Source organism: Meleagris gallopavo, chromosome 1, assembly GCF_905368555.1.
Source record: "Meleagris gallopavo chromosome 1, MGAL_WU_HG_1.1, whole genome shotgun sequence".
In the NCBI taxonomy this organism is placed as follows: Eukaryota; Metazoa; Chordata; class Aves; order Galliformes; family Phasianidae; genus Meleagris; species Meleagris gallopavo.
In genome coordinates, this window is record NC_139404.1 from 51248048 (window position 1) to 51274722 (window position 26675).

The 26675-nt window shown below is 45.5% G+C and overlaps 1 protein-coding gene across 27 annotated transcripts in view; it reads left to right on the plus strand.

Moving 5' to 3' along the window:
• Positions 1 to 26675, plus strand: part of RBFOX2 (RNA binding fox-1 homolog 2) — a 162837-nt gene that overhangs the window by 95016 nt on the left and 41146 nt on the right. For 26 of the 27 annotated variants that reach the window (XR_014884209.1, XR_014884218.1, XR_014884219.1 and 23 more), the window contains 2 exons: positions 10151 to 10375; positions 20407 to 20553. Coding sequence is in view for 22 of the 27 variants with exons in the window: in XM_085227325.1 (XP_085083451.1) it covers positions 10151 to 10375; positions 20407 to 20553 (372 nt within the window). In the remaining 5 variants the exon portion in view is untranslated. Of the gene's footprint in view, positions 1 to 6256; positions 6314 to 10150; positions 10376 to 20406; positions 20554 to 26675 lie in introns of those variants that run through there. The other variant, XM_010711639.4, reaches the window with a different exon arrangement.

The window sequence follows — 26675 nt, forward strand, 5'->3', positions numbered from 1 at the left end:
AGCGGCCACGGCCCTGCATGTTTGTGTCCTCTCTCTTATTCTAATAGACTTCTCATCGGGATGGATGTGCTCTGAAATATTTATTGCCCTGTTTAAATATTCATCGCTGCAAAGGCAGCGCAGCCGGATGGCAGCAGCAGAGCCTCAAGGGACAGGGACTGCAGCAGTCCTCGGCATTTCCTCTCGGTAATATGATAAAAATATATATATTAAAAAAAAAAAAAAAAAAATACTGGGCATTCCCCCTCTGCCACAGATTGACAGAAGCAGCTAGGCAGCGTCTCCGCTGTTTTCTCTTTGTGCCAAAGACTTGCTCCTTGGTTTGGGTGCAGGGTGCTGCTCCGAGCTGCTAGATGCTGATGTTCTTCTCCAAGCCCACATCCTGGGGCTTTCTGCATCCTGGTGCTATGGTCAGGAGGGAGCTGGCTGGCAGGATGGATTCTGGTCCTATGTAGTCTCTTCTCTGCTCTTCTGGAGGTGCAAGCTGGTAGACACTGCTGTAGGGGTGGAGATTGCTGAGGGCCACCAAGGGGTGAATGTCATGGGAATGTGTGTAGTGACACACTAATGGAGCTGCAGGTGCTGGCGGGCATGTCATCAAAATGAGAAGCTCTTCTATCAATTCAGCTTTTAAGTCTTATCGATTCAGCTTCAGTAATATATAGCAGCTTAAAAGCGTGGCTGCCAGTAAGAAGCAATAGTTTAATCAGGATATTCGTTGCCTTTCTGCTGTTAAACTGAATGCTCAAGGCGTTGTCATGCTGGTGGGGCGCAGGTGGGCCATGTGCAGGAGAAGCCTGAGCTGGTTGCTGGCTGCAGCAGGAATTTGGTAAACACACCTTAGCTGAAAGGCCTGGGGGAAAGAGGCTTTTTAAGGGCTTAGAAGCAAAGGGGTCCTCTTTCCTGAGATACCTGACATGCGCGGCGTGTAAATAAACACCTATTATGCTAGCTTACATTGGGACATTCTAGAAGTTAAGCATAAGCAAAGCAGGTTTTGGCAATAATATGTTACATGTCGGCAGAACCTCTTGTTCTGGGATAAAGCAGCTTTCAGGTGCGTTCCAACCGCAGTTAATGTGGCGTATCCGCGGGCTGTGCAGGAAGAATGGTCCCCCGCCTGCCCGCCCCGGCCATATGCTGCAGCCTCCTCCTGCAGTGGGCGTCCTGCTTGGGCTGATCCAAGGCGGGCCGCCTCGGTTTGTGGTTGAACAGAAGGCTATTGTTCAGGCTAACTTCTGGCTGTGACACGGCTGGATCTCGCAGCAGCCAGGGAAGGAAGCGGAGTCACTTCTTCCGAGGCTGGTGGATAGTTTATCACAGCAGCTGGTACACAGAACTGCAACCATGCTTCTCGGCGGCTTGTTCCTCTCAGAGAGACTGAGCCATTTTACTGATAAACGTGCCTGCCGCTCAGTCTCACCTGCTTTCCTTTGCGCATTGATTTCCACCAACTTTTCCTGGCTTTCCAGAGTGTGGTCCTACAGATCGTCCTTTATGTAGCCTTCTGGCCACGTCTGCCTTGTAAGCCCTTATGCCTCACCCTGATGCCTCTGCTTTGAATCAGGGAGTGCTCTCAGCAAACAGGCACGAGGAGAGGACTGAATTCTTCTCACTGGCCAACTTCATGACTGCTGCTTAGAAAATCAGTAAGCAGAATAAAATGGTGTCTTTTACCAGAGCTGAATTTATCAGACTCAGCTTCCAGCTATTGGTTTTCTTGGTGCCTTTGCTCATTAGATTAAGTACTATTAGTGCCCAGTTTTTATGTTTTTGGCTTTTTTTTTTTCCCAAACCATTAATATACTTTCACCGAATAATCAGTTGGCACTTAATTTTTTTTAACAATAAGAAACATAGATTGGGGTTTTCAAGTTTTTCCAGTGTATAGCCACATTTTGTTTTGGGTTTGTGGTCACTTTTGTGGCTTTTTCCTATTTAAATTTTTTTTATTCCCTCTTTAAAAATGTGCATATGGAAGTGTGTACCCCATTTCTTATCTGTGCAGGGCCATGTGCTGAAGTGATACTGCTCCCATTTCCTACTTGGTGGTAATATGTCCAAATGATTTTACTTACGCCTTTCACCAGGCTGTTGCTCTGGTGAGTTGTTTCTTAGTGACCCCCCTGTTCCTTTCCAGCATCCCTGCTTTCCAGGATACGTAAAAGAGTCTTCCTTGAAAATGGAAAACTCATCTTGGAACAAATAAGTAACAGAAGATAGGAGAACGCGTTACTGGAACGGAAAGTTATTGTGGGAAGGAGTCTGCGTTTTTAAACTGTCAAATTTCTGTTCTCGAGCATATGCCAAGTCACAGATTTCCTCCCCATCGCACCCCGACAGCAGATTGATTATAATATTGTTGCTTTGTTACCCTGGCACTTGAGTCACAGATGAGTCTCGTTTGCCTTGGCTGGAGCTGTGTGCATCAGAGCCCGTCTGTTCAGCACTGAATTGTGGCCGTCCCCGCAATGGGCCGGCAGCAGTGACAGGGCTTGGAGATTTAGCTGCCTGCATAAAAGGAGGGGAGGAAAAAAAAAGGAGAGAACCTCAGGAGGAGCTCTGATATTGTTTCAGTATGCTGTATGCGTCTCGTCCTCCACCTTTGCTCCATAGTCACGTCTGAAAGCATGACTTCTTGCTCTGCTTTCTGCCAGCTCTGCAGTTCTTTCCGAGGCATTCAGAGCTTTCCCAATTGATTCCAGATGTGCTCGCCTTCCCTGCATTTTCTCCCTTCCTCCTCCTCAGTTGGCAGCTTTTCTGGGAGGAGCTGGAATCAGGCAGGCAGGAGGGGAGGGCTAGCACTGGCTGGTGAGACTGGGGGGACAGAAGGGGCCTGTGTGATACAAATGGAGATGACTGACTGGGCTTTGAGGTTTTAATTTTCTCCCTGGTTGTCCATCCTCTAGCTAAGCCAGCTTAGAGCAGCACCATCACGCATCTCCTGCCACTGAGGGGGATGCTGTATGCCAGAAGCCATCTTCAAAACCCTTCCTAGAAGAGCACCAGGTATTAGAGAGAGATCTGGAAGAATATTGCAGATAGGTACGTCACATAGTAAGGGCTTTGAAAAATTCCTCTGACCAACATAGATACAAATCTTTGAAAGGGGTTGAATGAGCTTCTTAAGGGTTTAACTTTTCAGGAACGAAGTCTGAATTTCTGAGGCTGCAGGAATAACCCTTCATGCAGTGTGGTTTGGTGATGTGCTTGCAGATACTGGGAGACAGCCCTTCCACAGAGCAAGGCTGTGGGATGAGGGGAAATGGCTGCTGCTCAGTCCAGCCCAGGTCCCTGATCAGGTCTGGGGAGAAGGATGCTGGTTTTCATAAATACATATAGCCACTGCAGACGCAGACTACTCCCAGCCGAGCCGATACTGCACTTCTTCCCCACTGTTGCTGCCTCCCAGTATGGGAACCCACACTGGTGCGAGTGTGATCAGTTTGCTAATCCGCTGCAAAGCTGACGGCGGTTAGCTCGGATTAAACGTACGTGACACATCTGCAGAGCACTGTGTCTTAGCTGTGGTTCATTTCAATTCTGGTCCAGAAGAAGATACCTAACCCTCTTTGCTGAGCAGTAAGGTAATCTCGCTCGTACGGGGACGCTTCCACCATGCCGGGTGCCTGTTGGATTAGTGTGTGACTGGATGCGGCACATTCGGAGGCTGTGCTTTCATACTGATTTGTTGAAAGCTGGTCGTCTCACAGAAATCTCTCTCCTAAGAACATTGATAGGGAATGCCAAATGGAAAATATTCATGTAGGGGATTGCAGAGCTGGGAAGAACGCTGCCAGGGCAGATGCTAAAGGACCGGTCTAGAGCGAAAATGTGAGCCTGGCCTTTCATTTGCCTGCTGGCTTTTCTGCTTAAGAAGCATCCATCCTAGTGACCTTTCTCCTTCATCCTCAGCCCCCCCTCTTCCCTATAATGTTCAGAGGTAGTTTCATTTTTAATGTGGAATGGAAACAGATGTTGAGGCCTTGATGGGGTCTCATGAAGCACATTTCTCTTCCTAATCAACCCCAGAGAGTGTGAATTGATTGAAAGCATTTGGTAGGATGCCTTAATTGCCAGTAACATTTCACTTCTTTAGGTCTTTTTTTTCTTTTGGGAGGGGGAATAATGTAGATTTCAAGAGCAGTAAATCAGTACTAAAACCTGAAAGCCAGTGGGTATGTTTCAGGCTGGCAAGCCAGCACAGCTCTGGCTGTATAGTGCTAGGAGAAATGGCTGTGTTGGAGTGAGTGAGTGCTTCCTGGGTAGTGCAATAAGATAAGACTGTGATTTTCTTTTTTCTTTTCCTATAAAAGTGAGGTTTGAACTTATCTATTTAAAAAAAAAAAAGTACTTAAATGCATTAAAAAAAAAAAAAGGCAAGAAAGCCATCTGTTTTCTTTTACAGAACAGTTTTTGGTGGCCTGGAATGATAGTGTATATTGGAAGATAACTTACTCTTCCCTTGCTTTACATATCAAGGAAAAGGAAGGAGAAGATTAGATAATCAGTGCAAGCTTGCTCCAGGAAGTTGGAGGAAACATGCCTTTAAATGGTTAGATGTGTCTGTGTGCAAGCAGCTATTTTAGTGGAAGGTCAGCTCAGTTAGGCTTAAGTTGAGCCAATTGAAAAAGAGCATCCTTAAAACGATTGCTCGAAGTTTAAATTCAAAAAAAGCATGTGAATGTGTGCCTGTCAGCTTTTAACAAAACTGACATAAAACTCCACCAAACTCTTGCAAAACTATCTGTAGGTAGAGCATTATTTCTGGGAGGGCGAAGGAGGAATTGATGTTGGAAGTAAGGATTGAAATCCCCAGCGTGTTGTAAATCAAATCCCAAACCCTCCATTATTGTCATCTTCCTCAAGGTGCATTTCTGACCAGTCTGCATCAAGGGAAGAGATGTTGATTTTATCCATCTGGGTCACCAGACAGGCATGCCAGCACTGTGCCCTGGAGCCACAGCAGTGCCTTTTGTGGTGCAGATGTTGGGTTAGGGCCGTGCACCCCTGGGCTCCAGCAAAGGTTTGTGCAGAGAGCTACTAGGGGATGGTTCTGTAGTAACTGTACTTGGAGTTGTTTTTTACTGTCCCTGGGGGGTTGTAATCAGTAAGTATCACTTGTGGGGAAATCATGTTTGCTTTCTAGGACACTTGTCTATTTTCATTCTTCTTTCCCTGCTTTCCTTTCCTTTCCTTTCTTTTCCCTTCTTTTTAGCTTCGTACATCCTTTCCATCTCTCAACTTTTTTGCCTATATGATAGGTGCTACAGGCTGATTGATAGAGAGCAAAGACCCAAAGTTTTAAAACTCTTCAGAAACTGAACAGGAAAGTAATGGCCGTGATATGGAAAGCAGAGGTAAAGAGCTTGTATGGTGTTCTGGGTACCTGAGGAGTCCACATGGCTGCATCAGTGTTCAGGATGTGGGGAGGTAAAAAACCATCACCAATCATTCTATACACATCGCTTATTTTCAAATGTTTTCATGACCTGAAGAGCAAAAGGACAATTTTGAAAGATCATAGCTTCAGTTCCAGGGTTTGTGAGAGTCGCTGATGTCCCCTAGCCCTTCCCTCCTCACTCTTCCACCCTCTCACTGTTCTGGCTCCTGCTCTCCTCGCCCTTTGCCAAGATGTTTCAACGCTCTCAGCTGGGAACAAAACTAACCTGACAATAAAAAGCAAGTCTTTTTTCCTCTTTTTTTTTTTTTTTTCCCCTTTTTTTCTGGGATACGTGCTGAAGGGGCTCACAGAGGGTGGAGGCAGCATGTGCATGGAGGCTGGGACCTCAGTGCCAGGAGCCTGGGGAGGGTGTGCTCTGCTCCCCCTGGGCCAGCTTTGACCTGGTCAGAGGGGAATGGTGCGAGTTCCTGTGTCCCGATCAGTGGCAGCGTGGGCTGGGCAGTGGCTCCAGGTTGAGCTGTTGCCTCTGCAGATTGGAGCTAGGAGCAGCTTTTGCTATTTACGGAAGGGATTAGGGTTGTGCGGAGAGCAAACAGCCGTAGCCGGGAGCACAGCGGTTGTCACAAACACCTTAATTGCCTGCAGCTAGATGGGAGGCAGCTCTTCCCAGGCTTAATAACACAGACATGGCGAAGGCGAACCTGTCAACAGTGGGTGGCCCCCCCCCCGTGCTCTATCTATCATAGTGCTTGGGGGTTTCCAGAGCTGAACAGTACTTTGGAGAGGTTACTTGATGTGTACGTACTATAGCATTGCCTTGCGCCTTCCTCTGAAGCTCTTCGTAAGGTAGCGGACAACGCAGAGCTTATGGCACTTCACCTGGAGTTGTCCATGCAGAAATTGCACCAGGTCAGTTTTACCGGAATTGCCATTTTAATCTGTTCCTCTTTGCTATCTACGCAAATACCAGCATGCCAATACAGAAGGGATCCACAGTCACCTCACTCTGAGGCTCCTTTCATTTCACGTCTCTCTAATTACACTCATTTCTCCAGCGCACGAAACAAAACCAGCCCCTCACAAAATAAACTGATCTTTGTTAGCTGACAGCTTTATGGAAGTGGGAGGCCTTTGTGCATGTTTTTGTGCTCGCGCTCGGTGCCGTGATCTTGGATCACCACCTGCTGTCTGCTGAAAGAATTCATCCGAAATCGCGTTTGCGGAACCACGTTGTGCTGGTTGAGGCGTTCCTGGCTTCCTCCCCTCTGCGAGGTACCGCTACGTCTGTTTGCGTCTCGCCTGGCCGCGTAGCTTGGAGCCGCAGAGCTCGTTAATTAAGGTACGTGTGCATCAGCTCTTAAAAACGTGTCCCTGTTTAGGATTTTTCGCTGGCTTAGCTGAATTGTTTTTTTCAAACAAAGCGTGGGATGAGCTGCAGGTGAAACCACAGCCCAAAGAAGGGAAGCTGACACCTCGAGGCACAGCCGTAGCTCTGGAGGTTTGGGAACCCAGGCTGGTGTCCCGTGTCCTGCTGGTGCACTGGGCAGGGTGTGGTGGTGAGACCATGTCAGAGCTCTGTAGGAAGGCAGCTGCTCCGAATCCCTGCCTTCTGTGCAAGTGCTTCCTGTGGGAGCCCGAGAGCTGAGTGAGTATACAACATAGGGGTTTCTGGTTTTCTTTGAACTGGAAGTTACTGTGTCGTACTGAGGCTTTTTCCCTTTCTGAGGGGTGTATGTTTGGTTAATTGTTCTGAGTTACAGTTGGGTTGAACAGCCTATCCCTGCTTGGTAGACATGGGATGGCAGCTATTGGTGGTATGAACTCATATCTGCTAACCTGGAGCTGCCAAAATTGTTCCTGCAGCCGGATGTCCCTCAGGCTTCCTTCCTGGAGACCACCATCCATCTCGTGTTGTGGCTGCGAAAAGAGTCTGTCCGAGCCTGGATGTTAATTTGGTTCATTTTATGCTATCGCACAAGTTGATAACAGCAGTAATTAGTGGGAACTGCAGCTGAGCTTTCTTTGTCCCGCGATGGCATCTGTGCGTGCATTTGGGGATGGTGACTACTCTTTGACATATTCATCTCAGTCTGTCGATGTTGAGTCATGATGCTGAGAGGTTCACGAGCTAAATCAGGCAGTGCTGGTAGTGCAGGGAGGCATGTCTCTGAGACAGGATAGACAAAATAGTTCCAGCTCGGCTCTCTTGGTTGCATCTCCCTCCCGCATACCTTCACTGAGGGTTTTCTTGAAGCACTTCGTACCTCTTGGGATGTGGGAAAATCAGCGCTTCTGACTGCAGGACCTTCTGCAAAGGGTTGGAGGTAGGGAAAGGAGTTCAGGTTCTCTGTTGGAACATAAATGGGATTTTTTGCGCGCGTTCTTGAAAATACAAAGCATTGGGTAAATGCTGAAATGGGGCGGAGTGACAGAAGAGAAGGATATCAGTACACCTTGAAACCTGCAGGGAACACATTAGGAGTTCCCTTCATAGACACGAGTGGGGGCAGGGAGAAAGCACTGAAGGAAATAAAAATGTTAAAAAGTAATTAGGCAAGAAACGTGTAAATAATCATAGCCAGAGGAAAAATAATTTCAGATACAGGTACTCCTTTGGATGGTGAAAGCTGGACAAATATAATGACAATAGATTTACTGATAATCTGAGGCATGATTTCTGCATTTTAGTATATTTAATACTATTATAAATATGAGATTAGAAAAAAAAAATCCCTGAAGTTAGAATGGTATTAAAACACTGCATTCTGCACTAAAAATCCCTTATTTAAAAATCTTAGGAAGGTCAGAGAGAAGTAATAAATAAAGTTGTCAGGCTGTTTTGGCTTGTGAGATGTGATTAAGCTTAAAATAAATGTGTTATCGAAACACCACAAGAAGTAGGGGGGAGAGAGAGAGATAGCATTTTTCATCCTTCAAACACTTGTAGATAATTGAAGAAGGGGGAGAAAATATTTAAAAGGTTGAAAAACGTTTAACTAGAAGGGGTGCAGTGTTAACTGAGGAAGGGGGGAACATTGGAAATACGATGATACGAGGTTTGTGGGCTGGCATTTTAAGAAGTCGAGGGGTGAGATTAAACAAAATGCTGGAGTATGTCCTTTAGAGAGCAACCCCACTCTGTTGGGAAGAAGGCACAATAAGTTTTGTTGGCGGCTAATTAGCATTCTCTTCCTTCTGTCGGGTACCATGGGCTTGTCAGTCTGGTTTGTTCTAAGAAGATTGGAAAAAGTTTCTGCTGTGGCATCTTCCCAGGGGTTGTTGTAGCAGTTCTTGAAATGAAATTAAAAAAAAAAAAAAAAGACCAGCAATAAAACCCAACCAAACAAAAACGCAGACAGTTTAGTATTTAGATCCAATGTTAAACGGTTGATGTTAAGCTATCATTAAAATGGAAGAAACAGGCAGACCTGAGCTGTATGGAAACATGCTAGAGATGGGGTATAACAAAGTTCTGGTAAGGCTCTCAGATTTTGGGCTTAGCTGAGGCTGCCTGCATCTCCCCACTGCCAGGACTGGACAGGAGACAGAGTAAGCACAAAGGAAGTAGGATCAGCCCTAATCTGGGAAGCAGACCAGCTCTTCCAGGAAACGTGGCCCTGGGCAGGCAGGCCGAGCACTGGGCAGAGCAAGCAGGCTCTTGGCCAACACCTGAAGGAGCAGTGAGGTTGTCATCTAGGCTGGGAAGGGAGCGCTGCAGGCAGGGGAAGAGAGCGGGAGGTCTGTGTGCTCTCTGCTGAAGATTGCTCAGTAATTTCCCCTCTGCCTCTTCTGTCTGTAGGGTAAGCTCCCTCTCCCTTTTCCTCTCTTGGTTTAAGCATGCTGGTGTACCTCTGGGCTTTGTGGGGGAGGACCAGGGGCTGGAACAGCAGCCAAAATTTAAAATCAGGATTAGTCTGTTGACACGCACATAAATCAAACAGCCGTGCTCTCATAAATCTTCTCTGTGGGTTTTGCTGCTGTGGCAGTAGGAGCAGTGTAGCAGGCTGTGCTTCCCAGGGCTGGGTTTCAATGTTGAGATGCTTGTCCTTCACCCGGATGGCTCGTGAAGGTCGCCCTCAGCTCCTTCCTGTCCCCTCCACGACAGCCCTGCAGTGCTGCAGGCTTTGGGTTTGCTGCTGGGGTTTTTTCAGGAGTAGTAGGATGAGATGTCTTTTGGGGATATATTTTGCACAGTCAGCTGGCTGTTTCTGGGTTGTGCAGTTGGTGTGCTAAAAGCTGCACCTGTGCTCAGTGCTCATCGCTGCCAATACAGGGGATGGGGCTGCTGCACAGATGTGTGCTTCTTTCTCTTGTTGTAATGCAACAGTGTGCCCTTAAACACTGTGTGCCTGGGTGCAGAGCTGTGAAGATGGGGCTGGAGGAGATGGAGCTAGCACCCTGCTCTTCCATTCCCATTCTCAAGCTCCAGAGCCTCTCTACCCTTTCAAAATAATGCCTTACTGCTTGTGAAGCATTTTCATGAGATTTTAGGTGTGTGCAAGTTGCAAACCCCATAGATGGTTCTCCATGAGCCACCCAGAAGTGAGAAAGTTGCCCAAGTGTGATTAAAAACCAGCATGATGACTCAGCAGAGCAAGGCCCGATAGAGAAGAAAATAGCAGACTGTGGCAGCGAATGGGATATTTACATGGTCCGTGTGGAACATATGTGTGATTGTGGATGATTTCTCAGGCTGATATTTCCATCCGTCTTCTGTGGGGTGATAAAACTTTCTCCTTTCTCCAGGGTAACCAGGAGCCAGCAGCAACTCCTGATGCAATGGTGCAGCCATTCACCACAATCCCATTTCCGCCACCCCCACAGAACGGGATTCCCACAGAGTACGGGGTGCCACACACTCAGGACTATGCAGGCCAGACCAGCGAGCACAATCTGACGCTCTACGGGAGCACGCAGCCACACGGCGAGCAGAGCACGACCACAGCTAGCACGCAGAATGGATCTCTCGCAGTAAGTGCCGAAAAGCGCGGGGCAGCAGAATGGTGCCTCTGGAGCAGGCAGCTGTGCAGGAGGTGGCTGCCTGTTGCTCAAGCGTGCAGAAAGTCCTAGGCTTGGAAAGGAGAGAATGGCAAAAAGCCAGGGGTTCTGATGATTCATTGCTGCGTTCTCACCTTTCCCCTTCTGCGTGTTTCCCTTGTAAATAAATGCCTGCAACGGTACCTGAGACTGTGGTGCTTTCACCACGGTGGTGCTGTCCAAAGACGGGCTTTCCTAGAAAGATTAGTTAGCTTGAGTCAGTTGGTAAATGGTTCACATGAATATGGTGGAGGCAAGTTCTAGAAAGTTGACAGCAGGAAGGATTTGAGAGAGCACGTGTATTGTAGGTGTAATCCTGGAATGCTTCTGCTTTCAGGAAGCTAACAGAGTAGAAAAACACTTTTCTTTGACTTTCTGAAAATGGCAGGGAGCTTCAGGGGCAGAGATAGAAGAAGACCTCTCAGCTACTAGGCATCCATTTACCAAACAAAGATTTTCACCTTCTTACGTTTTTCGCTTTCTTCTTCCTGTGGTCTGGAACTGGCACTGGGCAACATGCTGACAGATTATCCCGGGAAAAGCTTTATCCACCCCTTAAGCCACTTGTTAAGACTTAACTTCCTAATAAAGAGTCTTATGGTGAGAGCCTTCGGTGCTCAGGGGTGGATTTAATCTGTTAATGCTTTCAGTTTTGCTTGTAGTTGGGTGTTTGGCTCATAGAGATTATTTTCCCCCCTGTAAGTACTGAGTGAATTTAGTGCCAGCGATGGGAAGAGCTGATAGTGCCAGCCTGAGTGTGCACGGCTCCCAGCATGGGGCCTTGCTGCTTCTGCAGTGTGCACTGGTTGACAACGCCAGCTATGGCTTTGATAAGGTATCATTGAGTTTATCCTGGGAATGCCTCAGCTGGGAGAAGGTGACGGTACAAACCCAGTAAAGCACATCGATAGTGTGTAAAAGGAGCTTCAAAGGCCTTCCTTGGCCTAAGGCGAATGCAAACATAGACAAGAAGAGATGAGGCTGGAAATAAAACTTAAGGCCGATGCAGGGTACAGCATGCAGAAATGCAATTTGTCATAAAGGCATGTTGTTTGAGCCTGGAGGATCTGGGCTGCCCGTCTCCAGCAAACAGCTGGGTCGATGAGAAGAGTGGAAATGGGGAGCAAACCGGAGCGGTGCCTTTTCTCCTGTGTGCATTTGCTCTTCCCATCTTTGCCCAGAGCTTGAGAGCCTTTCTTTTTAATGGAAGCGATGCGAGCCCTGACCTTGGCTGCGGGCTCTTGCCAAACCTCCTGCTCCTCTTCCTTATTAGGAGCCGTCCCCACAGTGCTGCAGGGCCTGGCTCTGCCTCCCATCAGCCAGCGCCGGCTCTGCGCAGCCCCGGTGTGCGCGCCAACCGGGGATGGGGACGAGCAGCCTGTGTGTGGGAGGGAGCGTTGCTGGGAGACTGACTGCAGGGAGAAGCTGGTGTTGCCAGGAGGGAGCGTGACTGGGAGAGGTGATCTGGGATGCAGGCAGGGTAATGCACGGAGCTGGTTATTGGGAGCAGGTGGGCACGTCTGGTGCGAGCACTTAACGTGGTTAAAGATGCAAGCTGAGCATGCATAGTCCAGTCTCCATGGCCAGAAGGGAGTGAGGGTGCAGCTGGGACTGCTCGAACCCAGAGCATCCCAGATATTGGCACGTGGGGATAGGGAAGGCAGCTTGGCCGCAGGCATTCCCACACTTCTTATGCATTTGGTTTTGGATCGCCTTTGTCCCTCTATCTCTCTGTGCAGGAACCCTACTGTATGAATTTATTTTCATTCCGTGGGGTGCCTTGGGATGTAATTGCTTGCAACTTTTCTCCTTCTCAGTACACTGATTAATGATGTAGGATCTAGGGGGAGGAAGAAGGCTCAGCAGTTGCTCAAGCTAAAGCATGCTGTTAAAATACAGCGGAACAGGTTGGTTGTTTCATCTTGAACATCTACAGCTAACGTCAAGCATCTTGTCTATCACACAGACTGGTTATTGCTTGTTTGACATACATGTCCAATCCATGTGGAATAGACTGCTATGCTTTAAGGAGCTTTCCCTTCATTTTGTTGTCTTGCTCAAATGCCAGTGCTAACTTTAACATAGCAAAAACTCGTTGCGGGTGATATGCGATCCTCCCCTCCCATTATTGGGATTGACAAGCACAGCTGCTGTCATCTGTGCGAAGGCGATACCCCTGACTGAATAGCTGGCGGGTTTTTTAGCCTCTGACTGCAAGCCTGTGCTCCCATGGGATAGCTCACACATTTCCTTAGGTCAGGCAGATCAGGTCCCTCCTTGCTTTTAAGAACAAGGCTTGTATGGCTGCCCTGTTGGCAGGACAGAGCGAGATGGCAGAAGTTGTGTGGATTTTTGGCTTTTCAGGCTGGTAGTGTTAAGGAGAATTCCAGAAGTAACAGAATATGGGGTGACTTAAAGGTCCCTCATGGAAAGAGAACTATCATCTGGTTGGTGTTGACTTACGCAGCAGTGTAGTGGGGTCTGTATTGGGGTCCCTTGTACAGCGTGGGGACGTCTTCTCATAGGAATTTTTCCGGATCTCACGAACAAGTTGGATTGAATGACTTGAGATTAGCTGTGGGATCTGCTGAGTTAATACACAGTGATCCGGAAGGCTGAGGTCAAACAGCAGATGTGAACATAAGTAAAAGAAACCATGATAGTCAAAGTCCATGCCTTCCCGTGTGCTCCTCTAGGCCGAGCAAAGCTCCCAAGTGAAGGGAGTTGACTGGTTGGTGTCATCAGCGGAGGGTAAGCTTGGTTCTGAAGGCCAGAGAGTAGTGGAAAGCATTCAAAGCTCTCGGAGCAGGGGCACGAAAAAGGAATTGACACAATAGGGGGTGTAATACAAACAGCTTAATACTTTGGAACCTTTTTATTTTAGGATCAGGCCTCATCTGTGAAGCTTTGTTTCTTGTCTGGCATGTGGGTCTCCTGGTCATCATCTCCAAGCATCTGTCCTTTCTCTTGATACTGTCCGAAAGCACAGCTGAAAGACCTGCCTTAAAAATAGCCCGAGGTAGCAGACCATATTTGGCCTACTTGCTCTGCCTGTTACAGCCTGTCTCTTAAACTGTTGACACTCTGCATTTCACTTTTTATAGTGCTGGGCTGCCTGGCTTCTTCCCCTTCCCCTTTCTTGGTTTACACGAGTTCTCCCTGCTGGAGACACCCGGCACAGAGAGCCCCAGGGAGCGATGCTAACGAGGCCGTGGCTCCTCTGGCAGCTGAGCTGATCTAAAGATTCACCGCTGTCAGAAAGGAGAGATCTGGCTCCCAGCACAAATTCCCTCTCCTGTTTACCGGCTCTGGCATTCCTCACGTGAGCCACTTGAATTCACTGACCCGGCAGAAAGCTGTCCAATTCTTTTGCTGGGTTAATGAATTAGAGGGGCTCTTGGAGGAATCCAGCACATGCTGTTGTCTCAAGGTAGGTGCATGGAGAGCGTGGCCAGGAGCCGAGAGCAGTTGTCAGCTCGCTGCATCTCCCAGAGCTCTACCCGCAGAGGGAAGATTAATCATCGCTGAGCTACAAAAGCTTGCTTGATAGTAAATGCATTGCACTTAATACTGTGAGCTGATTATTCAGCTCGTTTCTCTTGTTAATGTCAGAGGGAAGAATTTGTGTGTCTATATAAATTACAGAATGCAGCTGGAGCTATGGAAGTCGAGGAGTAAGTTTATGCAAATGACTTTGCACGAAAATGGCAGGTGCTGTCGCCTCGGCACTGCATTGTCGTGAACCAATATAAAGCATTATTTAATTACAGAGCAGCGTGTCTCTCGGCTTTTCAACTTGCCATACTGAGGCATATTTAACTCATCTGCCGCACCATAAAGGGATACAGTCTTCTGGGTTTTGTGAAGACGCATCTGTGGTGGGGGACCCCTGTGTACCGTGTTTGGAAGCAAGATGGGAGGCTGCTGGGTCAGCTGGCTGTGGCCCAGGCATCCACCAAGAGTTGAGAAGGGAGGGAGCCAGCAGCATTATGGAGGTTCCTCAACTTGTTCCTATTATGCATGACTTTTTACACTGTCGGATGGTGACAGGACAAAGTGAAAAGGCTATAAAGGAGGGGAGATTTAGATTAGATGTTAGGAGGAAATCTTTCAATCAGAAGGCAGTGAGGCACTGGTACAGGCTGCCCAGAGAAGCTGTGGGTGCCCCATGCCTGGAGGTTCAAGGCCAGGTTGGATGGGGCCCTGGGCAGCCTGAGCTGGAGGCTGGCAGCCCTGCCCACAGTAGAGAGTGGGACTGGGTGGGCTTTGAGGTCCCTTTCAATCCGACCATTCTATGATGATGCTGTAAGGATGACTTTCCCTCGGGTATTTTTTACCCAGTCTGAGATAGAGGAAAAATTTCCTCTGTAATTATTTTTCATCACTTCAGTAATTAAAGCGTTTGCTCTTGTTAAGGTATTTCAGGTGAGAGATATGCTTAATGAGGATCCTCGGTTCTCTTTTGATACAGCTAAGCAGGTAGATGTGAGGAGGAGCAGGCTCCCAGTAAGTATGCAGCTGCTGGTTGTTCAGACACCACAGATTGGAAATCATTGTCTGAAGGTAGCAAACTCTGACATTTAACATCAGAAATTTGCTTTGAGTACGAGGCAGATTATTTTGGTTGTCAGCACTTCCAGACTTGCATCTAGTGAGGCAGATTTAAAAATGATTTCAAAGGAGAAATAGAGAATAAATCAGAAAATATCATTATGTGAGCATATACAGCCGTGGTAGTGCTGTGTATCTCTCAAAGGTTAGAGGAGATCTAGATGCAGTGTAGAGAAGGATAATAGTGATGATGAAAAGGGTGTAGCAGGTTCTTTATGAGAAGAAATGAAATCTTCACTTAGGAAAAGAGCTGATAGACGAGTGAAGGGATGTGACATGTGTAGAATACTGAGCAGTGTTGAGAACTCTACCGCTTTCACTTACTAGGATACGTGCAGGAAATAACCCTGTGCTGTGCATATTTAAAAAAAAAAAAAAAAAAAAAGCAAAACAACAAAAAAAAACTCACAGCTTTTCTTCATATTTTTGCCTATATAATGAAGAATTTAGCTGTGGAACTCTTGTTCATAGGATCATAGAATTGCTCAAGGTTGAAATTTTCATAGGTTGAAAAAGACCCTCAAAATCATCAGGTCCAACCTCAACCTAACCCTACTATCCTAACTCTAACAACCCTCCACTAAATCATGTCCCTGAGCGCCACATCCAAATGGTTTTTAGACACATCCAGGGATGGTGACTCAACCACCTCTCTGGAGAGCCTGTTCCAGTGCTTAACAATCATTTCTGTAAAGAAGTTTTTCCTGATATCCAACCTAAACCTCCCCTGGTGTGTTCACAGTATACTTTGGAAGCTGAGAGTATGAGTGGGTTCATAAAACTCGCAGAAACATTTCATGGGCAGTGGGTTTATTGCCAGTGGTCAGCTACGAAGAAAGATTGACCTGGTTCTGCTTGCTGGAGTCTGAGAGACCTTCAGGGTGGGAGGCCAGAGGAGCACCACCAAGTGTTTGTCCCGTTCCTCTGTTCTTACCCAGGTAACAGCCAGAAGCAAACGCACCCAAGATTACCCTAGCTAATGGAAATAGTCAAAAGCTCAGCAGAAGTGATTGGGTATATCCTTAGCCATTTTTTGTAAGCAGTGGGAACTCCTGCGTCCTTCGCTCAGTGCTGCTCAGGTGCAGTGTGATAAGACAGGAGAGGTTTTGCTATCCAGTGCCTGATTCCTTGCTCATTTTTCCACCAAATCATCCTTGTGGGAATCTGTTTGGTGGTGGGCATCTGGTTGTTTTGATCCAAGCGTTTCAGTGGAAGTTGCAGAGATTTTCCAGCGTTCCCTGCACTCTTCCTGGCAGCGGGCAGGTTGCTTTCTGCCAGCCCCAGTGTGCAGTCCCTGTCTCCACACAGTTCCTCAAGGTCTTGATCCCATCAAGATGTTTTTGTTTTTTATGCATCCGAGACTGGTCTAGAAGCAGTGGCGTGAGCACAGTCTGTCTCTCAGATGCTGTAAGCCACCCCAAGTACCCTTTTAAATATAGCTGTTAGTTACAGTTTGTATTTTGTAAATATTTTCTTTTGCAGTGATTTATGGTTCATGATGGTTCTCAGCCTTTGGAGTACCTGTTTCCTGGGGGAAGAAGTCAGGGAGGGGGTTGTTGTTCACTTTGCTACGACTTGAACTTGAAGCAGTTCCAGTTAAGAAGAAGCAAGTGGGAAGCAGTGTGTGCCCTAGGCTGGCCTGTGGGATGAGGGTTCTTTTTGCTCCTGGTGGGATGTCTCCTTGTCTGCTGGCACAGGTGGATGTCCACTCTGGGCTCAGATGCACCCACTGCTCCCCCTCACTCCAAGAAGAAATCCTTCAGCATTGGCTTATTTGCCAGCTGTTCTGAGGAGAAGAGCCTGGTTGGGAGGCAGGAAGGTGGCTGTAGAGCTGTCTCCAAGCCCTGCGAGACGCTCCATTCCCCCTTTACGTGTACATTTCCCTTTACGTTTCCCTTTACAGCCCCTTCTTGCTTAGGGTTTCTTTACTGCCAGTGGGTGCAGGGAGGTGGCACGGGGGGCAAAGGGAGTGAGGAGTCGAGCGAAGCAAATCCCGTGCGCGTGCTGAGCTGCGGTGCAGCTCTCAGTGACCTTGAACAGCTCAGAGCTTGTGTGTGCAGGCATGAATGACATTATCGCTGCATAAGTATATGTTACCCAGACTGCAGTGAGGAGGCAGCGGGGAACCAGGGCTGTTTCCAAACATGGGGTCTTTGCCCAACTGTGAGTTCTGAGACCGAGGGAACAGCTGTCAGCTCCCTTCTGCGTCTCAAAACCTGATGTGGGGAAGGGAAGGAGTTGGGGTGAGGAGTGGGTGCTGGGTGAGACACGATGATAAAAGCTTGGGCTCGGTCAGGGCAGCACTTTGCCAGTCTCCATTATGTGCTGCTGAGAACGGGCTCCGGGCCCTTCCTTTCATCTCCTTCCTAATGAATTAAGACAAGGAATAACTATAAAAGGAACGGGGGAGGGGAAAGCGAGATCTGAGGAGACTGTTTCTTTCATTGATGTTGTAGCTGAATGTGTGGCAGTAGACAAATGTATCGAGCTAATGTTATAGTGGCAGAAAGTTCAGCTCTTACCTTGGGGCTGTGGATGCAGAGAAATGAGAGAGGTTGCAGCATCCAGAGAGAAGGGTTATTTAATGTTAAACTACTGCTGAAAAATCAAGGAGATGAGAGGGCCTGCAAAAACACATCGTCAGAAAGGTAAGCTTGGGCTGTGAGGCCCCCATCCCTTCTCTTGTTTCTTCAGTTTAAAGCCTTTGTCTCGTACACATCTCACAGGCTGGAAAAGTGACTTCTGTGTGACAGCAGCACGCTGCCATATGCGGGAACAGCTGTGAGTGTTTTTGAGCAGACCACTGTACATGATAGATTGCACTCTCGGTAAGAAAGGAGTTCTGCCCTCTGCTTAGGAACAAATGGCTGGGAGAGGAGTGCTGGCAACCTCCCGGCTCCCTCTCCTCTGGCAGCAGCAGGATCAGTCCTTTGCCATCTATATTTCAATTTAGGATCTAACATGGTTTTGCTGTCACTGTTCAGATTCTCTGCCTTTCCTGATTCCCACTGCAAAAGATGCAATGATGAAGCATGCGAATGTTTGCCCACTTGCTGATTCTGTGCATGACTTGGAATGTGGTGAATTGCTCTATCAAGACTCCAGAACGTGCTTGAAGATGGGTCAGAAAGAGATACCTTAGAGCATCGGTGGTTCTGGGGGAGTTGTTTTGGAGCGCTCACTGCAACACAGACATTGTGTGCAGTGGTGATGGATGGGCTACCCCTGTGCTTTGTCCTGCTTGGACAGACTTAGCCTGAGGAGCAAAGGACTCTGATGGAGTAATAAAAATAAAACCACCAAATAGCATGGTGTGATTTAATCACAAGCCAGCTGCATTGATTCTTCCCCTAGGGTGCAGGGGGAGATGTGTTTGGAGATGCATTTTGCCATAGGGGTAAGGGTAGGAAGAAGAGGGGGTGGCTTCTTTTTATATACGATCAAATGGAAGTTTGTGAGGTTGTTCTTGAAAATTTGATATCTGAGGAGCAGAGGGGTTGAGCCTTGGCCAAATAAAAATTCTTCATCCTTCTGGGCTTCTCCCGAGACTCACATGGCTCTGGGGAGTAGAGATAATTGCAGGGCAGTATCTCTGTTCCTCCTATCATAGCTTAATTTATATTAATCAGATCAAATGTGTTTTACGCTGTCCTACTAAAACAGTATGGAAAGCTGCCACTGCTTTGCTCAGCACAAGAGGCCAGTGCTTAACTATTAGCTTGCTTTGTCAGTCCATTATAACCACTGTACAAGGTCAAGGTTATATTTGTCAAGGACGTTTCTGGCCAGAAGAAGCTCTCTTAATGTTGCCGGTATAGCTCATCTGTGGAGAGATGAGATTTTTTTGTTTGTTTCAAATATCACCAAGTGTTGTATGTGAGATGATGTGCAGGGCAGTCTAGCGTGCCTGGACAGCGGTTGAGGAACCAGTGCAACTCTCCATATACTTTCCTTTTTTGTAGACAAACTTATATTTAGAGAAAGAAGAAAGGAAAAAGAGGCCTTCACCAAAACACCCCTCTACTTCTTATTTGTGTATTTTAAGGCTTGAAGGTGCCTGAAAAAGGCTAAGTAATAGCTACGCAGTCTTTCTTTCTCATAGAGCTTCTTTTCACTTGGTGAATTAAGGAGGAAGTCAGATTGGCACCTAAAGAAAGGAAAAAAACATTTTGAAGTGCATCATACAAGTGTCAGAGCATTAGTCCCACGGGGCTGAGGCAAGCAATAGGAGACGGGAGTGAGTGGGTGGATGTTCTTTGAATATGTTTACCCATCACTGCCTGCTCTTGCACAGGGACAGAACAATAAGACTGGCCAGGTTATAGTCTGCTCTGTTCTGTGGCTCTGAGTGTTTGCTGATGTGGTTTTGACTGAAGTGCAGAAACCCCACCATTTTCTCATCAGTGCATTTTGCAAAGGGGCTGTCCCTTGCCTATTGAGTACTTTGCTCAGATGTTACTGCTTTTTACTCGAAGCCCAGCACAAGCTGCTGAAGTTCTCTTCCTTGCTTCTTCTCTGTGGGGCCATTAGGTCTGTCTCCTGGCACACACATCTACCTCCTTGCTGTACATTCTCTGTGCAAAAGTACTAAGAGCCCACCCTTGCCCTGGCTTTGCTGTACCAGTCAGCACTTGGGAGTGCCAGACCCAATTCCTTTATTTTAGTTGTGGAGCTGGCAGCAGAAAGTAGCATTTGGGGTTTTTTATAAATCCGGCAGCACTAATGACTGTTTCCTGTCCCTGGGATGGCTTTTAAATGTACTAGAAAAGTTAATCAAAGACATCCGTAAGCTGTTGATGCATGGATTTTACTGTTTAATTATAGACCTCCTTTTGGGGGTGGTGTTTCTCTGAAGGGAGCTTGACAGCAGATGCCATTTTGCCTGGAGATGCATTTCTGGTATTGGCCCGGTGAAGAGCTGCCACTTCAGCTGTGGGATTTTGATGATTGCAGGAACATCCTGCCACATGAGATTAGAGCGGCGGTACTACCTCCCAGCTTCAGGATACGGAAGATCCGCCTCTTCATTAGAGCTTTCATATGGTGGCAGCTGAAGTGAGGAAGAGCAGGGGAAAAGAGAAGCAATTTAAGAAAACCAAAGGCAAATCTACTAAGCTAAAAGGTGATACGAGGGGAAAGAAGATGAGATCTCATTACTGTTTAGTTGTGGAAAAGGAAGGGAAGAACAACAAATCAATGGTTAAGCATTGCTGGCTTTATCAAAGTAATTGTCAAGTACTGAGATACTGCAGTGACAAATAGAGCACTAATACATAAGAAGAGATGGACGGAGCACATTAAAGTAATTTGTATGGTTTCTATTCATGCACACACTTGTGTCTTTCTGATTTCAGCAGACAGAAGGAGGGGCACAGACAGATGGACAGCAATCACAGACACAGAGCAGTGAGAACACCGAGAGCAAATCCACTCCAAAACGACTTCATGTGTCTAACATTCCCTTCCGCTTTCGAGATCCTGACCTTCGACAGATGTTTGGGGTAAGTGTACTAAAGCCCTTCAAGGCACAGCAGGTTCTCCTTCACCACAGGCAGAATGTACAGTGCTGGCTTATGTTCTCTGGGGAAAAAGCCCTTCTTTTGACCCTGTCCCGGTTTACTCAGCACTTATAAAGTTGTTGCAGGATTATGGCAATTAGTAGCATTTGGTCAGTACACGTGAAAACTCTGTGTTGTTCATACAGAGATGTTAATTATAAGCTAATAACTGGCTTGAGGGGAAAAAAAAAAAAAAGACCACAACAAAACTTAACCTTATTTCCCAGCGAAGACTAGGATTAAACGTTGACTTAATATATCCCTCACAAAGCACTGTTTTTCAGTTGCTTAGGAACTTGTTGAAATATTTGTCTTTCCTCGTGATGTACTTCTGTGATGAAAAATTGTTGCAAGGAGCTGGCCAACTAGTAATTGCATGTGGAAAAGCTAGTGCAAGTCAGATGGTATTTTGAGTCAGGTATGATATACATTTTGTTTCTTTTGATGGAATACTTTGTCTCCCCTAATCTTCATGTGCTATTCATCTTCTCAGTTTATAAGCTCTTTGGGGAAGAGTTAGTTTACATGAGTGTAGCCAGTGACTTTTTCCATGTGGACACAGATGAGCTGGGTGCCTCGTGACCTAACATTTAGGTGAAGTTGGCTATATATCATCATTGTGAATCTGTGAGTTGTTGGTATGACGGTAGCGTTCTTGGTTGATGATGTGTTTCAAAGTCTTCAGAAATACTTCTTTATAGAAGTAACAGGCTTAAAATGTTGCTGCCTATTTAAGATGCAGGGCAGAGCACTCAAGTCAGGAAAGAACAAAGGTAAGGTTGCCTTACCATGCTGCACTGAGTTTGTGTCCTTGATCCTAAACATATAGCTAGCTATTCCTCCAAATTCTGCACTATTCTGCAGTTTCAGCTATTGCATCTCTTTAGACATCTGTGTATGTGTATGCACTGTCACAGGGAGAGTGGTGTTACAGTATTTTGAGCGTGTCAGATTGACATTCCGACTTCAAGCTTCAACTTACGCATGAAAAAGGGATAACTGGAATTATTGATTCATTGCTTGGACTATAGAAAGAGTGCAGAAATATTGAAAGTTTCACTGATGGTCTTCAGCAGGAGGCTTAAGTTGCTGTATGTCATGAGACATATTTGGGTTTTGTTCTTCAATTTATTTATTTATTTATTTATTTATTTATTTATTTATTAGCCATAAGAAGCTATTTTGTGGATGATACCAAATTGAGGAGTTGTCAAAATGCCAGAGGGCAGGGCTGCTATTCAGAGGGACCTCAGCAGGTCTTCAGACACCTCCATCCTGGGAGGTGTTCGACTTGACTGGATACAGCCCAGCCAAACTGATCTCATTAAACCTGCTCTGAGCAGGTGTTGAACTAAATGACCTCTGGAAATAGGTCCCAGTTGAAATTACAACTCTGTGATTTTGCTAGAGGCCTGGGTTGGCATTCCTTCTTGTTCATGCATTAGATTGCTGCACTTTTGACATCTGTGGGAATGTTTTCAGGGTGAAACTCATCTCCTGGCAATCTGTGATTGCTGAGTCTTCAGTTGCCTGCTCTGCTTGTGTTTTTTAGCTTGCTTTTTGCTGTTTCAGAGCTGTGCAGTCGGCATTTCCATCCGGTTTGGATAAACTGGTTGCTGAAATCACAGCCAGTTCTTGGACCACCTGCTATACTCTGTATTTAGCACACCCTGCTCTGTGCTGCTGCTTCTCCCCTCTCCTGGGAACTGCATCACTTATATAAACTGTTCTGTGTTTGTGCTGCCCTTTCCCTTGGGCCTGGTGCTTTGCTCAAGACTGGACCCTTTCATACACATTCTCACTGATACTTTCCTCCCTGTATTCCTGGCATGGGGACAGGAATGAAATGGAAATGGCAAGAACATCCCTGTCTTGGTGACTCGCAACTCTCATGTCTGCTTTAGAGATGAAGAGACACGAGCGATAGGAATAAACTGCTGTTCTGGTGTGGAGCATGTAGAAAATATGGCCTGGCTGCTTTCATTAAGGTTTCTTATCTTTTTTGGGGACCCAGATATTGCCACTTATGCACTTCCTTTCTGTGCACTATATGAGTTTCTGTTGCTCCCCAAGTCGTCTGATTTTGGTTTGCTTTTTGTCTGAATATCATCTTTAGTTCCTGCATGGTGTTATGATTTTGACTTAGGTAAATGGTGTATTTCCTATAAACCTTTTTGCTAGTTCACCTGGCACTGTTTTTTCTGAGAATTATGCATACCAGACCATCATCCATCTTTTGAGACATTAAAAAAAAAAAGTGCCGTTTTCCTGTAAGGAAAAACTTTATTGCTTTGCCGAGGAAATAATCAATGGTTCTTGCAGCTCTCGCTTCTTCTCTGTGCTGCTTCTCTCAGCATGTTCAGAGCCTCAAGCAGGAGAGCATTTCTGTCTGAATCCTCGTTGCTCCCATTTCTCTTTCAGGATCAGGATGCTTTCCCTTGGGTGACTTACTGAAACCAACCCTTTCTCCTACGGGGGACTCATAGTTGTCTGAATCTTCAGCTGTGGCTGCCTATAACCCCCATCTTCTCCCTCTCCCTTCCGTGTGTCAGGTCACATCTCTTCAACGTCATATCTGAGAGACTCAAAATCCTTGCCTGGAGTGGTTTTCCCAAACTACTGTACAATGAGAGAAATTGGGTAGACAGCAAGCAACGGAGGAGGGAGAAATAAATGTGATGGTGGGGAATAGGAGGAAAGAAGTCCCCTGAGGACTGAACAGCATGCGAGAGAGGTCAGCTCAGTCCCGAGGCACAAAACATTAGCTGATGCCTTCATCCAGTCCTGAGTAGAGGTGGACTTCAGTGTGTTGTTGTGTGTGTGATTAAGTGGAAATTACATAATGCTTTCCAAACCATCGCCATTTGGGAGAGCTGCAGACATAAGGATTTCCTGACAAATCCAAGTTCTTTGGGTTTCAAGTCATCTCTCTCCTGTCACGTGTTTCTAACTGGTCCCCGAAATATCCTCTGCGATGGAACAAACATTTCCTTAAGTATATGCTTCTTATAGGCTGGCAAATAAAATAGGCTGCTTAGAGCAGGTAATATTTACCTGACATTTTGTGATGCCAATGGAAAGACTTCAAGAAAGCTTCTAGAAAGAATAGGTCATTTTTAATGCACACAGTTCTGCACCCAGTGTGGAATAAATCAATAGTTGACCTTGTTCTAGGAGATAAAGAAGAGTTAATAGCTGATCTGAAATCCCACGGTTGCCTAGGTACCAGTGATTGTTATTTGTCTGTATTTACTTTGTGCAAATAGAATATGGCATCAGTCAGTAATGCAAGGAGCTTTAGAAGAGTCCGTTTCTTAGTTTAAACAATTGGCAGGATAGCCAACTGGGAAGGTACATTTAAAAGGGGGAAGCATTAATGGAAGCTATAAAGCATTCAGCAAAATCATCCTGATGGCCACGAAGGCGTGATTCCACGGTCATGGAAAGTGTGGTACTATAAAGCAATCTGCAACACCACACAGGGAGGATGAAGAGGAAGAACGAATTAAATAGCAGTGAATGTAATTACTTAAGCAAAGAATTAGGTGGGAAAGAAAATGCACTAAATCTCTGGGATATTGGTGACGTAATTTCAAAGGAGAAAGTGTCAGTTATTTACATGCAAAGAACAAAGGTCTAAGAAGGGGTAGGTCCAGTATAAAATCGGTATTTTAAAATTAAAAACAAAATATTTGCATAGTATTTGCTGCGTTTGTGATGTAATAGGAAGTATTTTTACTGTATCTGGTTTTGTACATAATTTATAATGAAGGAAGATGAGATAGTGCTTGCTAATATTTATTAAAAAACAAAAACAAAAACAAAAAAGCCAAGCAAGCATTAACAGATAGATAAGGTATGCCCAAGGACAACAGCCATACCAATAAACTTTTTTATTAATATTAATTTTTAACCAATTTGTGTAAGCTATGGAAATTGGAGAAGACTGAATTCAATATTTGGAACAAAACAAGGGAGTGATTCAAAAAGCTACACGTTAATTATCTGAATGTTGATCCAATGTAAAAATAATTTTGGAAAGTTTTAAAAAACATTAGAATCTGAAGGAAAAGTTTACTGTCATTCAGTATGACTTTCTGTAAGGTAATGTATCTTTCTAACTCATTTTGTCTCTTTTGACAAGATTATGCAAAACAATATTGAGATAGTTGAACATTGCTTGAGCAGTTGAATTAATTTGTGTGACCAGTTTTTATTTAGAACAAGGCCATAGAAGAGAACATGTCAGAGAGGTTAAAAAAATCTTTAATGGTAGATCATGTAAAGTCACGCTTACTGGGGAGGCATCAATGATCAGGAGTGCTTCTAGTGTAGGTTTCCCCAAGGATCCTTTTCAGTCTTTGCCTTCTTCAGTGTCTGTATCAACCCATGGAGATAGTACTATTCAAACCTTGCCTTTTATATTTTAAAAAACCACATGTATGTGTGTGTATATGTGTATATATATATATATATATATTTTTTTATAAAAAAGTATACACATGTATATGTGTATTTATTTGAGGAGGAGGAAGATTAGATTACATTTAGAGAACAATTTGAAATGGTCAACTGATAAATCCAATAAGAAATCCAGTAAGACTATGTTAGACACAGTTTAGTGCTGGGTACTGTGTATTTGGGTATGAGCTCTGCATGTGGGATAGAAGTTTTTAGTTGGAAACACTGATTTGGGAGAGAACTGGTGATCACATAAGATAACTGCTTCAGTAATGCAAAAGGCACCATCGGATTGAAGGAGGGATGTGATCTTGCTCATGTTCAAAGTTAAAAAGACTGCATAATTTTGTTCACTTCTGAGTTCAGTTTAGGATCATAAAAATAACTTATGGCTTTGAAGATGAATGGCTTTTGAGGTGTGTAAGGTGTTGGGTTCGTTTATTCAGCCTCAACCTCAAAACGAGGTTGGAAGATGACTAGGTTGTGCTGTACAGGTGCTTACGCATGGATGATACCTATTAATAGGGCTTTTAGATCTTATTTGCAGTCATAACAAGATTCTCCAGCTGGAAGCTAGGAGTTATCACAATTAACCTTGAAATAAGAGGATAAATTCTTAGTCGTTTAGGCTGATTTAAACAATGGAGTAGCTTACTGGGGAGTGAAGGAGTTGCTCCCAGTGCTAAAAACAAGCTAGCCCATATTTTCAAAGTGTTCTTATCTAGTTTTTGAGGGACAACTTGTGTGTGAAAGGTCTCTGACACAGTGACAGTCTCCTTAACTGCTAGCAGGCTGTTCCCTTCCTTAATGGACTATGTAAGCAGAAGAAAATCTCATGTTTCCATCGGGCACATTCCCAATCCTTTCAGCTTTGTGCTTTGATAGTGTCTGTGATTGTACCTCATCACTGATAACCTTCAGTCCTTCCTTCTTTGGCTTCAAGAAGCAGTTTGCCTCCCACTGTAAAACAGGCTGAGGTAATGTGGTCAGCTCTGATGCCCTTCAAAGTCTGCTGGGAAAGGTGGAGGCTGGACTGGATTGCTGAAAGAGGAATATCATCTGCTCTTTGGCTAAATCACGAATTTCCTCCACAAATAAAAGAAAAGTCAATTGTTTTGGTGGTTCATGCAGGCATCTGTGTACTAAATCCTACTTATCTGTTGTAGGAGCAACAGTGCAAGTAGTCAGAAGTGATTTTTCTCAGAATTTGCCTTGGTGAAATGCTTTCAAGTGCTCACACAACTTCTCCTGTTATTAAAAATGAGAGAAAAAAAAGCATAAGGTAAAAATAAGGAACATGTTGATGACGATTGTAGGTGAAGGTGGGATAGCAGTGTAAAGGGCGTGAAATCTCAGGCTCTGGCTTCAAATGGCATTGCTTTTTTCTTTTTAGTACAACATCTTGTCTAGCTTATGTCACAGCTTCTATCTGTAGGTTGTTAATTGCTTCTGTTGGGGAAACCTCATCAGCCCAGCCCAGGTGATAAAGGGAGCTTTATGTGATCCAAACAACTCGAGTCTGAGAGCTCTATAATGGATATTGTTGAAAGGTTTTGCAACCTGAAAGTCTCTGCTTCTTGGCACTCTGCATTTCCTAAAATATA